General features: G+C 43.4%; 1 protein-coding gene across 1 annotated transcript in view; it reads right to left on the bottom strand.

The window, feature by feature from the left end:
- dennd6a (DENN domain containing 6A) overlaps positions 1-18,269 on the bottom strand; it is a 47,500-nt gene that overhangs the window by 11,510 nt on the left and 17,721 nt on the right. The window contains exons 11-14 of the mRNA XM_090242149.1: positions 15,697-15,792; positions 13,207-13,367; positions 12,726-12,790; positions 10,027-10,116 (exon numbers count right to left, since the gene is read on the bottom strand). Of these exons, the coding sequence (XP_090098275.1) occupies positions 10,027-10,116; positions 12,726-12,790; positions 13,207-13,367; positions 15,697-15,792 (412 nt within the window). The remainder of the gene's footprint in view (positions 1-10,026; positions 10,117-12,725; positions 12,791-13,206; positions 13,368-15,696; positions 15,793-18,269) is intronic.

The raw sequence follows: 18,269 nt of genomic DNA, 5'->3' as shown, positions 1-18,269 counted from the left end.
CCTGTGGTTAACCGAGGTTATCCCATCGACTGACAGCAAAAACTTCACATTTTTCAAAGCGCTATTTTTTTGGTTGTCTGCTTGTTTTCGTCAATAACAAAAACTACATTCAAGAAAAGTACAGGTCCAAAGACTTTACAACACGGCCTGCGTTCCCACTAGTTAGAAACACATCACAATGTAGGGCTTCCCTCAAGACTCGTCATGACGGCTCTAGCAGACAGTGTGTTAGCTAGCTACTGACTGGAACATTAAGCTCAACAACACAAACAGACTATACAACTACAAGTAGTGAGTGGAGTTACTAACAGACTATATAACTACAAGTAGTGAGTGGAGTTATAAACAGACTATACAACTACAAGTAGTGAGTGGAGTTACTAACAGACTATACAGCTACAAGTAGTGAGTGAAGTTACTAACAGACTATACAACTACAAGTAGTGAGTGGAGTTACAAACAGACTATACAACTACAAGTAGTGAGTGGAGTTACTAACAGACTATACAACTACAAGTAGTGAGTGGAGTTATAAACAGACTATACAACTACAAGTAGTGAGTGGAGTTATAAACAGACTATACAACTACAAGTAGTGAGTGGAGTTACTAACAGACTATACAGCTACAAGTAGTGAGTGAAGTTACTAACAGACTATACAACTACAAGTAGTGAGTGGAGTTACAAACAGACTATACAACTACAAGTAGTGAGTGGAGTTACTAACAGACTATATAACTACAAGTAGTGAGTGAAGTTACTAACAGACTATACAGCTACAAGTAGTGAGTGAAGTTACTAACAGACTATACAACTACAAGTAGTGAGTGGAGTTACAAACAGACTATACAACTACAAGTAGTGAGTGGAGTTACTAACAGACTATACAACTACAAGTAGTGAGTGGAGTTATAAACAGACTATACAACTACAAGTAGTGAGTGGAGTTATAAACAGACTATACAACTACAAGCAGTGAGTGGAGTTACTAACAGACTATACAGCTACAAGTAGTGAGTGAAGTTACTAACAGACTATACAACTACAAGTAGTGAGTGGAGTTACAAACAGACTATACAACTACAAGTAGTGAGTGGAGTTACAAACAGACTATACAACTACAAGTAGTGAGTGGAGTTACTAACAGACTATACAACTACAAGTAGTGAGTGGAGTTATAAACAGACTATACAACTACAAGTAGTGAGTGGAGTTACTAACAGACTATACAGCTACAAGTAGTGAGTGAAGTTACTAACAGACTATACAGCTACAAGTAGTGAGTGGAGTTACAAACAGACTATACAACTACAAGTAGTGAGTGGAGTTACTAACAGACTATACAGCTACAAGTAGTGAGTGGAGTTACTAACAGACTATATAACTACAAGTAGTGAGTGGAGTTATAAACAGACTATACAGCTACAAGTAGTGAGTGGAGTTACTAACAGACTATACAGCTACAAGTAGTGAGTGAAGTTACTAACAGACTATACAGCTACAAGTAGTGAGTGGAGTTACAAACAGACTATACAGCTACAAGTAGTGAGTGGAGTTACTAACAGACTATACAACTACAAGTAGTGAGTGGAGTTACAGACTATACAACTACAAGTAGTGAGTGGAGTTACAAACAGACTATACAGCTACAAGTAGTGAGTGGAGTTACTAACAGACTATATAACTACAAGTAGTGAGTGGAGTTACTAACAGACTATATAACTACAAGTAGTGAGTGGAGTTATAAACAGACTATACAACTACAAGTAGTGAGTGGAGTTACTAACAGACTATACAGCTACAAGTAGTGAGTGAAGTTACTAACAGACTATACAACTACAAGTAGTGAGTGGAGTTACTAACAGACTATACAGCTACAAGTAGTGAGTGGAGTTACTAACAGACTATACAACTACAAGTAGTGAGTGGAGTTACAAACAGACTATACAACTACAAGTAGTGAGTGAAGTTACTAACAGACTATACAACTACAAGTAGTGAGTGAAGTTACTAACAGACTATACAACTACAAGTAGTGAGTGGAGTTACTAACAGACTATACAACTACAAGTAGTGAGTGGAGTTACTAACAGACTATATAACTACAAGTAGTGAGTGGAGTTACTAACAGACTATACAACTACAAGTAGTGAGTGGAGTTACTAACAGACTATACAACTACAAGTAGTGAGTGGAGTTACTAACAGACTATACAACTACAATTAGTGAGTGGAGTTACTAACAGACTATACAACTACAAGTAGTGAGTGGAGTTACTAACAGACTATACAACTACAAGTAGTGAGTGGAGTTACAAATTGAATATATATAACAACATGTCTTAACTGTGATCAAGAAATGTGACTGTTCCTGGTGCAAAAACAATGTCCTATCATGAAGCTGGAGTAAATGACATTACTAAGCTGCTTCTGAATGTACTACGCCAGGACATGTGGGTTTTAAAAACATTATGAAGGGCAGCTCTTTTAAAGAGCTGATTGACACTAGTAAAAGACCCATCCTATCTGGCCCAGTGCCCGTGGCATTGAACACTTTAGCAGGATTCTTTCTCTACACAACTGTCTATGTGATTACTGCAGCTCAATGGGTGTAACTTTTGATGACAATGTCAACACCTTTAGGAAACAAAAACACGTTTTATAAGGAGGATGGGATCCACCCAAGTCATTTCACAGCATTACAAGGCTGAGTTAAGACAATGACCCAAGCCCAGCTCAGATTATGCCAGGGGCGTTGGTAGACAATGTACAGTGCCTTGCGAAAGTATTCGTCCCCCTTGAACTTTGCGACCTTTTTCCACATTTCAGGCTTCAAACATAAAGATATAACACTGTATTTTTTGTGAAGAATCAACAACAAGTGGGACACAATCATGAAGTGGAACAACATTTATAGGATATTTCAAACTTTTTTACCAAATAAAAAACTGAAAAATTGGGCGTGCAAAATTATTCAGCCCCTTTACTTTCAGTGCAGCAAACTCTCTCTAGAAGTTCAGTGAGGATCTCTGAATGATCCAATGTTGACCTAAATGACTAATGATGATAAATACAATCCACCTGTGTGTAATCAAGTCTCCGTATAAATGCACTTGCACTGTGATAGTCTCAGAGGTCCGTTAAAAGCGCAGAGAGCATCATGAAGAACAAGGAACACACCAGGCAGGTCCGAGATACTATTGTGAAGAAGTTTAAAGCCGGATTTGGATACAAAAAGATTTCCCAAGCTTTAAACATCCCAAGGAGCACTGTGCAAGCGATAATATTGAAATGGAAGGAGTATCAGACCACTGCAAATCTACCAAGACCTGGCCGTCCCTCTAAACTTTCAGCTCATACAAGGAGAAGACTGATCAGAGATGCAGCCAAGAGGCCCATGATCACTCTGGATGAACTGCAGAGATCTACAGCTGAGGTGGGAGACTCTGTCCATAGGACAACAATCAGTCGTATATTGCACAAATCTGGCCTTTATGGAAGAGTGGCAAGAAGAAAGCCATTTCTTAAAGATATCCATAAAAAGTGTTGTTTAAAGTTTGCCACAAGCCACCTGGGAGACACACCAAACATGTGGAAGAAGGTGCTCTGGTCAGATGAAACCAAAATTGAACTTTTTGGCAACAATGCAAAACGTTATGTTTGGCGTAAAAGCAACACAGCTCATCAACCTGACCACACCATCCCCACTGTCAAACATGGTGATGGCAGCATCATGGTTTGGGCCTGCTTTTCTTCAGCAGGGACAGGGAAGATGGTTAAAATTGATGGGAAGATGGATGAAGCCAAATACAGGACCATTCTGGAAGAAAACCTGATGGAGTCTGCAAAAGACCTGAGACTGGGACAGAGATTTGTCTTCCAACAAGACAATGATCCAAAACATAAAGCAAAATCTACAATGGAATGGTTCAAAAATAAACATATCCAGGTGTTAGAATGGCCAAGTCAAAGTCCAGACCTGAATCCAATCGAGAATCTGTGGAAAGAACTGAAAACTGCTGTTCACAAATGCTCTCCATCCAACCTCACTGAGCTCGAGCTGTTTTGCAAGGAGGAATGGGAAAAAATGTCAGTCTCTCGATGTGCAAAACTGATAGAGACATACCCCAAGCGACTTACAGCTGTAATCGCAGCAAAAGGTGGCGCTACAAAGTATTAACTTAAGGGGGCTGAATAATTTTGCACGCCCAATTTTTCAGTTTTTGATTTGTTAAAAAAGTTTGAAATATCCTATAAATGTCGTTCCACTTCATGATTGTGTCCCACTTGTTGTTGATTCTTCACAAAAATTACAGTTTTATATCTTTATCTTTGAAGCCTGAAATGTGGCAAAAGGTCGCAAAGTTCAAGGGGGCCGAATACTTTCGCAAGGCACTGTAAGTAACCTAATTTATGTCCCTCTAACTGCCCTGAATGCCTCTGATCCCACAGCTATTGTATGCAGTAATCATGAGCCTATGAACCAGAGTTATACTGTTAGCACTGAGGCGGTGTGCCCTAGGAGGAAGTCCACTGTGTGCAGCTCATCCTGCAATAACATCAATAACATGAGCATGTCTACTTCTGCTAAGCCTCCCAGTAAAGCAAATCAAGTAAGTATCCCAGAAGAAAAGTGCTCAAAATAAACCCGCGTTAACATATGTAACTTAAGAGACGAGGTTCATGAAATCAAGTTTGCTAGTAACAGCTAACATCTCTGGAACTCACTCGGAAGCTTAGAAGAAATCCTGCTATGCCCTCCGACAAACCATCAAACAATTGTACTGTACCGGCTCCGATGATCGTCGGATGTGGCGTGGCAGGGCTTGCAAACTATTACAGACAACAAAAGGGAAGCACAGCCGAGAGCTGCCCAGTGACACAAGCCTACCAGACGAGCTAAATCACTTCTATGCTCGCTTCGAGGCAAGCAATGAGAGCGTCAGCTGTTCCGGACGACTGATCTCGCTCTCCGTAGCCGACATGAGTAAGACCTTTAAACAGGTCAACATTCACAAGGCCGCTGGGCCAGACGGATTACCAGGACGTGTGCTCCGGGCATGTTCTGACCAACTGGCAGGTGTCTTCCCTGACATTTTCAAAATGTCCCTGATTGGGTCTATAATACCAACACGCTTCAAGCAGACCACCATAGTCCCTGTGACCAAGAGCACTAAGATAACCTGCCTAAATGACTACAGACCCGTGGCACTCAAGTACTCCCTGGCCCCTCCTGTACTGCCTGGCCATGCACGTTTCCAACACCATCATTAAGTTTGCTGATGACACAACAGTGGCAGGCCTGATAACCGACAACGACGAAACAGTCTATAGGGAGGAGGTCAGAGACCTGACAAACTCTCCCTCAACGTGATCAAGACAGAAGGAGTTGATTGTGGACTACAGGAAATGGAGGACCGAACACGCCCCCCCATTCTCATCGACGGGGCTGTAGTGGAGCAGGTTGAGAGCTTCAAGTTCCTTGGTGTCTGCATCACCAACAAACTAGAACGGTCCAAACACACCAAGACAGTCGTGAAGAGGGCACGACAAAACCTATTCCCCATCAGGAGACTGAAAATATTTGGCATGGGTCCTCAGATCCTCAAAGGTTTCTACAGCTGCAACAGAGAGCATCTTGACTGGTTGCATCACTGCCTGGTATGGCAACTGCTCTGCCTCCGACCGCAAGGCACTACAGAGGGTAGTGCGTACGGCCCAGTACATCACTGGGGCCAAGCTTCCTGCCATCCAGGACCTCTTTACCAGGCGGTGTCAGAGGAAGGCCCTAAAAATGGTCAAAGACCCCAGTCATACTGTTCTCTGCTACCGCATGGCAAGCGGTACCAGAGCGCCACGTCTAGGACCATAACGCTTCTCAACAGCTTTTACCTCCAAGCCATAAGAATCCCGAACAGGTAATCAAATGACTACCCGGATTGTTTGCATTGTGTTCCACCACTCCCTCTTTTACACTGCTGCTACTCTCTGTTGATCATCTATGCATAGTCACTTTAGCTATACATTCATGTACATATTACCTCAAATAGCCCGACGAACCGGTGCCCACGCACATTGATACAGTGGTAGCAATACAAGGTTGTAACATCTACCGAAAATACAGAAATTCCAATGGGGGTGGTGCTGTGGTCTATATTCAGAACTACATTCCTGTAAAGCTTAGAGAGGATGTTAAATAATGTTGAAGTAATATGGCTACAGGTTCATCTGCTTCACCTAAAGCCCATTCTGGTGGGAAGCTGCTATAGACAGTCAGTATCTGGATAATGTTAAATACTGTTGAAGTAATATGGCTACAGGTTCATCTGCCTCACCTAAAGCCCAGTCTGGTGGGAAGCTGCTATAGACAGTCAGTATCTGGATAATGTTAAATACTGTTGAAGTAATATGGCTACAGGTTCATCTGCCTCACCTAAAGCCCATTCTGGTGGGAAGCTGTTATAGACCACCAAGTGCTAACAGTCAGTATCTGGATAATGTTAAATACTGTTGAAGTAATATGGCTACAGGTTCATCTGCCTCACCTAAAGCCCATTCTGGTGGGAAGCTGCTATGGACCACCAAGTGCTAACAGTCAGTATCTGGATAATGTTAAATACTGTTGAAGTAATATGGCTACAGGTTCATCTGCCTCACCTAAAGCCCATTCTGGTGGGAAGCTGCTATAGACAGTCAGTATCTGGATAATGTTAAATACTGTTGAAGTAATATGGCTACAGGTTCATCTGCCTCACCTAAAGCCCAGTCTGGTGGGAAGCTGCTATAGACAGTCAGTATCTGGATAATGTTAAATACTGTTGAAGTAATATGGCTACAGGTTCATCTGCCTCACCTAAAGCCCATTCTGGTGGGACGCTGCTATAGACAGTCAGTATCTGGATAATGTTAAATACTGTTGAAGTAATATGGCTACAGGTTCATCTGCCTCACCTAAAGCCCATTCTGGTGGGAAGCTGTTATAGACCACCAAGTGTTAACAGTCAGTATCTGGATAATGTTAAATACTGTTGAAGTAATATGGCTACAGGTTCATCTGCCTCACCTAAAGCCCATTCTGGTGGGAAGTTGCTATAGACCACCAAGTGCTAACAGTCAGTATCTGGATAATATGTGAAATGCTTGATAATGTATGTGATATCAACAGAGAAGTATATTATCTGGGTGATTTAAATATTGACTGGCTTTCATCAAGCTGCCCACTCAAGGAAAAGCTTGAATCTGTAACCAGTGCCTGCATCCTGGTTCAGGTTATCAGTCAACCTACCAGGGTAGTTACAAACAGCACAGGAATGATATCATCAACATGCATTGTTCACATCTTTACTAATGCTGCAGAAATGTGCTGTAAAGCAGTATCCAAATCCATAGAATGTAGTGATCACAATATAATAGCCATATGTAGGAAAACCACAGTTCCAAAGGCTGGGCCTAATATAGTGTATAAGAGGACAGGCTGGGCCTAATATAGTGTATAAGAGGACAGGCTGGGCCTAATATAGTGTATGAGGTCATACAATAAGTTTTGTAGTGATTCCTATGTTGATGATGTAAAGAATATTGACTTTGAATGAGGAGCAAACAGATGCTGTACTGGAGTCTGGCAACCCAACCTATTGGCAAACGTACTGCAAATACTAAATAAAAAAATAAACTAACTAACTAAGAAGAAACTAAGATAAATTAAATGTTGGACTAAAAAAGACAAACTCAGCTCCATCATTCATTGAATCAGATGGTTCATTCATCACAAAACCCACCGATATTGCCAACTACTTTAATTATTTTTTCATTGGCAAGATTAGCAAACAACAAATGCTTACACTACATGTCCAAGTATATCTGACCAGATTATGAAAGACAAGCATTCTAATTTTTAATTGCGTAAAGTGAGTGTGGAAGAAGTGAAAAAAGTATTCTTGTCTATCAACAATGACAAGCCCCCGGTGTCTGACAACTTGGATGGAAAATGACTGAGGATAATAGTGCCACTCCCATCTGTCATCTTCAATTTCAGCCTACTGAAAAGTATGTGCCCTCAGGCCTGGAGGGAAGGTAAAGACATTCCGCTACCTAAGAATAGTAATGTCCCCTTTACAAATAGCCGACCAATCAAATAGCCGACCAATCAGCCCGTTACCAACCTTTAGTAAACTTTTAGGGGGAAGAAAATGGTGTTTGACCAGATACAATGCTATTTTACAGTAAACAAATTGACAGACTTTCAGCACACTGATAGGGAAGGACATTCAATAAACACAGCACTTACACAAATTACTGATGAGACTCCTGAACAGCTAATCAAATGGCTACCCAGAGTATTTGCATTGCCCCCCCCTTCTTCACTGCTGCTACTGTTATTATCTATGCATAGTCACTTTAATAACTCTACCTACATGTACATATTACCTAAATTACCTCGACACAGGTACCCCCTGCATAGAGCACCGTGTCATTTACTGCTGCTCTTTAATTATTTGTTGTTCTTATCTCGTACTTTATTTATTTTCTTAAAACTGCATTGTTGGTTAAGGGCATTTAACTGTAAGGTCTACACGTGTTGTATTCAGCGCATGTGACAAATAACATTTGATTTGGCTGAGAGAAATTGCTGAAAAAATTGTCTTGTTAGACTTCGGTGCGGCTTTTGACATTATCGATCATATTCTGTTGCTGGAAAAACGTATGTGTTGTGGCTTTACACCCCCTGCCATATTGTGGATAAAGAGTTACCTGTCTAACAGAACACAGGGGGTGTTCTTTAATGGATGCCTCTCCAACAAAATCCAGGTAGAAACAGGAATTCCCCAGGGCAGCTGTCTAGGCCCCTTACTTTTTAAAATCTTTACTAACGACATGCCACTGGCTTTGAGTAACGACATGCCACTGGCTTTGAGTAAAGCCAGTGTGTCTATGTATGCTGATGACTCAACACTATACACCTCAGCTACTACAGCGACTGAAATTACTGCAACACAAGGAATAAGTTAGTCCTAAATATTTATAAAAAGTAAAAGCATTGTATTTGGGACAAATCATTCACTAAACCTTAATTAAATCTGGTAATAAATAATGTGGAAATTGAGCAAGGTGACTAAAGTAACCCTGGATTATAAACTGTCATGGTCAAAACATATTGATGCAACAGTAGCTAAGATGGGGAGAAGTCTGTCCATGATAAAGCGCTGCTCTGCCTTCTTAACACCATCAACAAGGCAGGTCCTACAGGTCCTAGTTTTATCACACCTGGACTACTGTTCAGTCGTGTTGTCAGGTACCACAAAAAGGGACCAAGGCTCAGAACAGGGCTAGCCCTTGGATGTACAAAGAGAGCTAACATGAATAATATGCATGTCACTCTCTCCTGGCTCAAAGTGGAGGAGAGATTGACTTCATCACTACTTGCATTTATGAGAGGTATTGGACATGTGGAATGAACCGAGCTGTCTGTTTAAACTACTAACACACAGCTCAGACAACCATGCATACGCCACAAGACAGGTCTCTTCCGACTCCCCAAGTATAGAACAGACTGTGGGAGGCGCACAGTACTACATAGAACCATGACTACATGGAACTCTATTCCACAGTACTATATAGAACCATGACTACATGGAACTCTATTCCACAGTACTACATAGAACCATGACTACATGGAACTCTATTCCACATCAAATAACTGATGTAAGCAATAGAATCAGATTACATTTTTTAAATACACCTTATGGAACAGCGGGGACTGTTAAACAACACAAACATAGGCACACACACATGGATTTTGTGTTGTAGATATGTGGTAGTGGTGGAATAGGGGCCTGAGGACACACAGTGTGTGGTGAAATCTGAATGTATTGTAATGTTATTAAAATTCTAAGGTTCCCAGGTTAAGGTTTCCAGGTTCTAAGGTTCCCAGGTTCTAAGGTTCCCAGGTTCTAAGGTTCCCAGGTTCCAAGGTTCCCAGGTTCTAAGGTTCCCAGGTTCCAAGGTTCCCAGGTTCTAAGGTTCTCACCAGTGGAATGATGAAGCTCTGCGTCAGCTCCAGGAAGTACCGTCGTAGGATGGCATTCTGTGCCGCCGAGGGACGTTTCTGTTGCACACCCTGAGGGGAGGACACAATATGAACATCAGTTTACACAGCAGGCATAGTCAGTCCCATATGGCTAGCTATTGCCAATACACACCCCCTATCACCTTCTGCAGTTCCCCTATCACCTTCTGCAGTTCCCCCATTACCTTCTGCAGTTCCCTAGTTCCCCTATTACCTTCTGCAGTTCCCTAGTTCCCCCATTACCTTCTGCAGTTCCCCCAGATTACTTTCTATAGTTCACTAGTTCCCCCCCTCCATTACCTTCTGCAGTTCCCCCATTACCTTCTGCAGTTCCCTAGTTTCCCGCTTGCCTTCTGTAGTTCCCTAGTTCCCCCATTACCTTCTGCAGTTCCCTAGTTCCCCCCCATTACTTTCTGCAGTTCCCTAGTTCCCCCCCATTACTTTCTGTAGTTCTGTAGTTCCCCCCCCATTACTTTCTGTAGTTCCCTAGTTCCCCCCCATTACCTTCTGTAGTTTCCTAGTCCCCCCCCCCCCCATTACCTTCTGCAGTTCCCTAGTTCCCCCGCTTACCTTCTGCAGTTCCCTAGTTCCCCCGCTTACCTTCTGTAGTTCCCTAGTTCCCCCCTCCATTACTTTCTGCAGTTCCCTAGTTCCCCCCTATTACCTTCTGTAGTTCCCTAGTTCCCCCCTCCATTACTTTCTGTAGTTCCCTAGTTCCCCCCTCCATTACTTTCTGTAGTTCCCTAGTTCCCCCCTATTACTTTCTGTAGTTCCCTAGTTCCCCCCATTACCTTCTGTAGTTCCCTAGTTCCCCCCATTACCTTCTGTAGTTCCCTAGTTCCCCCCCATTACCTTCTGTAGTTCCCTAGTTCCCCCCCATTACCTTCTGTAGTTCCCTAGTTCCCCCCCATTACCTTCTGTAGTTCCCTAGTTCCCCCCCATTACCTTCTGTAGTTCCCTAGTTCCCCCCCATTACCTTCTGTAGTTCCCTAGTTCCCCCCCATTACCTTCTGTAGTTCCCCCCATTACCTTCTGTAGTTCCCCCCCATTACCTTCTGTAGTTCCCCCCCATTACCTTCTGTAGTTCCCCCCATTACCTTCTGTAGTTCCCTAGTTCCCCCCCATTACCTTCTGTAGTTCCCCCCCATTACTTTCTCTAGTTCCCTAGTCCCCCCCATTACCTTCTGTAGTTCCCTAGTCCCCCCCATTACCTTCTGTAGTTCCCCCCCATTACCTTCTGTAGTTCCCCCCCATTACCTTCTGTAGTTCCCCCCATTACCTTCTGTAGTTCCCCCCCATTACTTTCTCTAGTTCCCTAGTCCCCCCCATTACCTTCTGTAGTTCCCTAGTCCCCCCCCATTACCTTCTGTAGTTCCCCCCATTACCTTCTGTAGTTCCCCCCCATTACCTTCTGTAGTTACCCCCCCATTACCTTCTGTAGTTACCCCCCCATTACCTTCTGTAGTTACCCCCCCATTACCTTCTGTAGTTTCCCCCCCATTACCTTCTGTAGTTTCCCCCCCATTACCTTCTGTAGTTTCCCCCCCATTACCTTCTGTAGTTCCCCCCCATTACCTTCTGCAGTTCCCTAGTTCCCCCGCTTACCTTCTGCAGTTCCCTAGTTCCCCCATTACCTTCTGTAGTTCCCTAGTTCCCCCCCATTACTTTCTGTAGTTCCCTAGTTCCACCCCCCCATTACTTTCTGTAGTTCCCTAGTTTCCCCCCCCCCCATTACTTTCTGGAGTTCCCTAGTTTCCCCCCCCATTACTTTCTGTAGTTCCCTAGTTCCCCCCATTACTTTCTGTAGTTCCCTAGTTCCCCCCCCCCCATTACTTTCTGTAGTTCCCTAGTTCCCCCCCCCCCATTACTTTCTGTAGTTCCCTAGTTCCCCCCATTACTTTCTGTAGTTCCCTAGTTCCCCCCATTACTTTCTGTAGTTCCCCCCATTACTTTCTGTAGTTCCCCCCATTACTTTCTGTAGTTCCCCCCATTACTTTCTGTAGTTCCCCCCATTACTTTCTGTAGTTCCCCCCATTACTTTCTGTAGTTCTGTAGTTCCCCCCATTACTTTCTGTAGTTCTGTAGTTCCCCCCATTACTTTCTGTAGTTCCCTAGTTCCCCCCATTACTTTCTGTAGTTCCCTAGTTCCCCCCTCCATTACTTTCTGTAGTTCCCTAGTTCCCCCCTCCATTACTTTCTGTAGTTCCCTAGTTCCCCCCTCCATTACTTTCTGTAGTTCCCTAGTTCCCCCCCCCCCATTACTTTCTGTAGTTCCCTAGTTCCCCCCCCCCATTACTTTCTGTAGTTCCCTAGTTCCCCCCATTACTTTCTGTAGTTCCCTAGTTCCCCCCATTACTTTCTGTAGTTCCCTAGTTCCCCCCATTACTTTCTGTAGTTCCCCCCATTACTTTCTGTAGTTCCCCCCATTACTTTCTGTAGTTCCCCCCATTACTTTCTGTAGTTCCCCCCATTACTTTCTGTAGTTCTGTAGTTCCCCCCATTACTTTCTGTAGTTCCCTAGTTCCCCCCATTACTTTCTGTAGTTCCCTAGTTCCCCCCATTACTTTCTGTAGTTCCCTAGTTCCCCCCTCCATTACTTTCTGTAGTTCCCTAGTTCCCCCCTCCATTACTTTCTGTAGTTCCCTAGTTCCCCCGCTTACCTTCTGAAGTTGTTTAATGATATCCTCATCTTTGTTGAGGAAGGGCTTGTACGCGCTGTAGACACCTGCAATGGAACACACAAAGTAGTTTCACACAGTGAAGACACAATGTGGATATGAAAACACTAGTGACACAGTGAAGACGCAATGTGGATATGAAAACACTAGTGACACAGTGAAGACACAATGTGGATATGAAAACACTAGTGACACAGTGAAGACACAATGTGGATATGAAAACACTAGTGACACAGTGAAGACACAATGTGGATATGAAAACACTAGTGACACAGTGAAGACACAATGTGGATATGAAAACACTAGTGACACAGTGAAGACACAATGTGGATATGAAAACACTAGTGAGCATTTTTGGAATCATCCATCCTGGAATTCTTCAACCAGGATTACATTATTTATTTTTGTAAAAAGGGAATTTTGCAACCCTAGTCATGTGAGAGTAACGCCTCCGCTCAATCACCTGGTTTAGAGTCCAGTGTCTTCAGGTTCTTCAGCTTCTTCACCTTCATCTGCTTGACAGTCTCTCCAGCCTGCTTCATGTCTCCAATACGGATGATGTGAGGCCAGTGTTGGAGGGTCTTCGCAAAGAACGGGTTGGTCACACCAAGAATCACAGATGGCCTGAGAGACAGGCACAAAGACAGACACACAGGCACAAAGACAGACACGTGTTAATAAATCATAGCAGCTCTACTTGTCAACAAAAGCATGTCTGACTGGCTTCTGTGTTCCATTTGCTCCCTAAAAACTCATAGCTAGCATGTCCATACAACATAGCTAGACAAATCAAATGTGAAGTAAGAAGAGATTGGTATTCCAGAGCTGTATACTACAATGCAGGATCAAGGAGTTAGCTAGCCAACTTACCTAAATACTTGGAAATATATCAACTCAGCAAAAAAAAAAAACATGTTTTTTAAATGTCCGTTTCAGGACACCAGCTCTCAAAGAATTTGTAAAAATCCAAATAACTTCACAGATCTTAATTGTAAAGGGTTTAAACACTGTTTCCCCATGCTTGGTCAATGAACCACAAACAATTAATGAACATGCACCTGTGGAACGGTCGGTATGACACTAACAGCTTCCGAACATCACACCCGCAGGACAGGTACAGGATGGCAACAACAACAGCACGAGTTACACCAGGAACGCACAATCCCTCCATCAGTGCTCAGACTGTCCGCAATAGGCTGAGAGAGGCTGGACTGAGGGCTTGTAGGCCTGTTGTAAGGCAGGTCCTCACCAGACATCACCGGCAACAACGTCGCCAATGGGCACAAACCCATCGTCGCTGGACCAGACAGGACTGGCAAAAAGTGCTTCTCACTGACGAGTTGCGGTTTTGTCTCACCAGGGGTGATGGTCGGATTCCCATTTATTGTCGAAGGAATGAGCGTTAGTCTGGAGCGGGATCGATTTGGAGGGTCCGTCATGGTCTGGGGCGGTGTGTCACAGCATCATCGGACTGAGCTTGTTGTCATTGCAGGCAATCTCAACGCTGTGTTTTACAGGGAAGACATCTTCCTCCCTCATGTGGTACCCTTCCTGCAGGCTCATCCTGACATGACACTCCAGCATGACAATGTCACCAGCCATACTGTTCGTTCTGTGCGTGATTTCCTTCAAGACAGGAATGTCAGTGTTCTGCCATGGCCAGCGAAGAGCCCAGATCTCAATCCCATTGAGCACGTCTGGGACCTGTTGGATCGGAGGGTGAGGCCTAGGGCCATTCCCTCCAGAAATGTCCAGGAACTTGCAGATGCTTTGGTGGAATAGTGGGGTAGCATCTCACAGCAAGAACTGGCAAATCTGGTGCAGTCCATGAGGAGGAGATGCACTGCGGTACTTCATGCAGCTGGTGGCCACACCAGATACTGACTGTTACTTTTGATTTTGACCCCCCCTTTGTTCAGGGACACATTATTCAATTTCTGTTAGTCACATGTCTGTGGAACTTGTTCAGTTTATGTCTCAGTTGTTGAATCGTATGTTCCTACAAATATTTACACATGTTAAGATAAAATGAAAATAAAACAGTTGACAGTGAGGACGTTTCTTTTTTTGCTGAGTTTATATATTTTTTGAAGATGAGCTTGAAATGGGTATGCTCTCATTGATTAAACAAACAAACATATCTAAGTGTATCTTTTTTTAATGAATAAGCAAATCCATAGTTATTTCCGCTTTGTAGTATACCACTCAGAGTATAAGGTGTTTTCAGTTGTGCTCGTTACTCACGGGGCCTGTGTTCTGGTGGTGTCCTACTATACTATAGTGTTACTCAGGAGGCCTGTGTTCTGGTGGTGTCCTACTATAGTGTTACTCACAGGGCCTGTGTTCTGGTGGTGGTCTACTATAGTGTTACTCACAGGGCCTGTGTTCTGGTGTCCTACTATAGTGTTACTCACGGGGCCTGTGTTCTGGTGGTGTCCTACTATAGTGTTACTCACAGGGCCTGTGTTCTGGTGGTGTCCTACTATACTATAGTGTTACTCAGGAGGCCTGTGTTCTGGTGGTGTCCTACTATACTATAGTGTTACTCAGGAGGCCTGTGTTCTGGTGGTGTCCTACTATACTATAGTGTTACTCAGGAGGCCTGTGTTCTGGTGGTGTCCTACTATACTATAGTGTTACTCAGGAGGCCTGTGTTCTGGTGGTGTCCTACTATACTATAGTGTTACTCAGGAGGCCTGTGTTCTGGTGGTGTCCTACTATACTATAGTGTAACTCACGGAGCCTGTGTTCTGGTGGTGTCCTACTATACTATAGTGTTACTCACGGAGCCTGTGTTCTGGTGGTGTCCTACTATAGTGTTACTCACGGGGCCTGTGTTCTGGTGGTGTCCTACTATAGTGTTACTCACGGGGCCTGTGTTCTGGTGGTGTCCTACTATAGTGTTACTCAGGAGGCCTGTGTTCTGGTGGTGTCCTACTATAGTGTTACTCACGGAGCCTGTGTTCTGGTGGTGTACTCTTTAAACTCGCTGTCGTGGATGGTGAAGTACGGTCTGAAGTCACTGCAGTAGCGCAGTGGAGAGATGCAGCTGTACACACACACACACACACACACACACACACACAGTAATTAGTGATTGAACTCCAGACACACAGATCATCTTAAGGGGTTGTGTTGTGTCTATTATCCTGCGTGCAGACAGCTCCTGGTGCAGACTGCTGGTAGCTACTGGTGCAGACTGCTCCTGGTGCAGACTGCTGGTAGCTACTGGTGCAGACTGCTGTGAAAAAGTAATTTCCCCTTTTTGTTATTCTCTATTTTTCCATATATATTTTTTAACATCTTCAAACAAAACCTTATATTAGATATCTGAGTGAACAAATAACATTAACATTTATTTAATAAACAAAGTTATGCCTCTCACAACATCTCAAATCGGGTTTAGGTCTGGACTTTGACGAGGCCATTCCAAGACATTAAACGAGTTGCTTTTCAGCCATTCTGATGGAGACTTGTGTGTTCTAGATCAGTGTCTGTGGGCTTCAGTTTCAGCTCACAGACAGATGGCTTGACATTTGCCTTCAGAATTATCCCTTTTTCATTCACAAAAAGTCAACTGAAATTTGCAAAAAGTACCCGGATAATCGTCAAGACTCCTGGAAGAATGTTTTATGGACAGAGGAGTCAAAAGTGGAACTTTTTGGACGAGACGGGTCCCATTATGTCTGGAGAAAACCAAACACCGCATTCCACGGTAAGAACCTCATACCAACGGTGAAGCATGGTGGTGGTGGCGGTAGTGTGATGGTTTGAGGATGCTTTTCTGCCTCGGGACCTGGACGACTTGCATTGCTTGAAGGAACCGTGAATTCGGTTCTGTATCAGAGAACTCTACAGGAGAATGACAGGCTGTCCTTCTGTGAGCTGAAGCCCAACTCTACAGGAGAATGACAGGCCGTCCGTCTGTGAGCTGAAGCCCAGCTGGGTCACGCAGCGAGACAATGATCCAAAACACAAAATCAAGTCTCCATCAGAATGGCTGAAAAGCAACTCAATTAATGTCTTGGAATGGCCTAGTCAAAGTCCAGACCTAAACCCGATTTGAGATGTTGTTGCAGGACCTGATCGGTTGCTGAGGTCGCTGAGTTACAGCAGTTCTGGAAGAGTGGTCCAAACTTCCTCCACAGCGGTGTGAGAGATTGATCATCAACTACAGGAAGTGTTTGGTTGGAGTCATTGCAGCTAAAGGTGGACTGATCATCAACTACAGGAAGTGTTTGGTTGGAGTCATTGCAGCTAAAGGTGGACTGATCATCAACTACAGGAAGTGTTTGGTTGGAGTCATTGCAGCTAAAGGTGGACTGATCATCAACTACAGGAAGTGTTTGGTTGGAGTCATTGCAGCTAAAGGTGGACTGATCATCAACTACAGGAAGTGTTTGGTTGGAGTCATTGCAGCTAAAGGTGGACTGATCATCAACTACAGGAAGTGTTTGGTTGGAGTCATTGCAGCTAAAGGTGGACTGATCATCAACTACAGGTTTGGTTGGAGTCATTGCAGCTAAAGGTGGACTGATCATCAACTACAGGAAGTGTTTGGTTGGAGTCATTGCAGCTAAAGGTGGACTGATCATCAACTACAGGAAGTGTTTGGTTGGAGTCATTGCAGCTAAAGGTGGACTGATCATCAACTACAGGAAGTGTTTGGTTGGAGTCATTGCAGCTAAAGGTGGACTGATCATCAACTACAGGAAGTGTTTGGTTGGAGTCATTGCAGCTAAAGGTGGACTGATCATAAACTACAGGAAGTGTTTGGTTGGAGTCATTGCAGCTAAAGGTGGACTGATCATCAACTACATGTTTGGTTGGAGTCATTGCAGCTAAAGGTGGACTGATCATCAACTACAGGTTTGGTTGGAGTCATTGCAGCTAAAGGTGGACTGATCATCAACTACAGGTTTGGTTGGAGTCATTGCAGCTAAAGGTGGACTGATCATCAACTACAGGTTTGGTTGGAGTCATTGCAGCTAAAGGTGGACTGATCATCAACTACAGGAAGTGTTTGGTTGGAGTCATTGCAGCTAAAGGTGGCACAACCAGTTATTGTGTATAAGGGGGAAAATACTTATTGTGTTGCATTACTTTGTTTATTAAATTAATTCAATAATTGTCCAGGTTTGGAGTTTTGTTCACTCAGGTACCCTTTATCTAATATTAGGTTTGGAGTTATTTGATCACTCAGGTACCCTTTATCTAATATTAGGTTTGGAGTTATTTGTTCACTCAGGTACCCTTTATCTAATATTAGGTTTGGAGTTATTTATTCACTCAGGTACCCTTTATCTAATATTAGGTTTGGAGTTATTTGTTCACTCAGGTACCCTTTATCTAATATTAGGTTTGGAGTTATTTATTCACTCAGGTACCCTTTATCTAATATTAGGTTTGGAGTTATTTGTTCACTCAGGTACCCTTTATCTAATATTAGGTTTGGAGTTATTTATTCACTCAGGTACCCTTTATCTAATATTAGGTTTGGAGTTATTTGTTCACTCAGGTACCCTT

Source organism: Oncorhynchus mykiss, chromosome 7 (genome assembly GCF_057628025.1).
Source record: "Oncorhynchus mykiss isolate SJ-2025 chromosome 7, ASM5762802v1, whole genome shotgun sequence".
Taxonomy (NCBI): Eukaryota; Metazoa; Chordata; class Actinopteri; order Salmoniformes; family Salmonidae; genus Oncorhynchus; species Oncorhynchus mykiss.
Note: the sequence above shows the minus strand (reverse complement) of the source record. Positions and strands in the feature narration are given on the sequence as shown.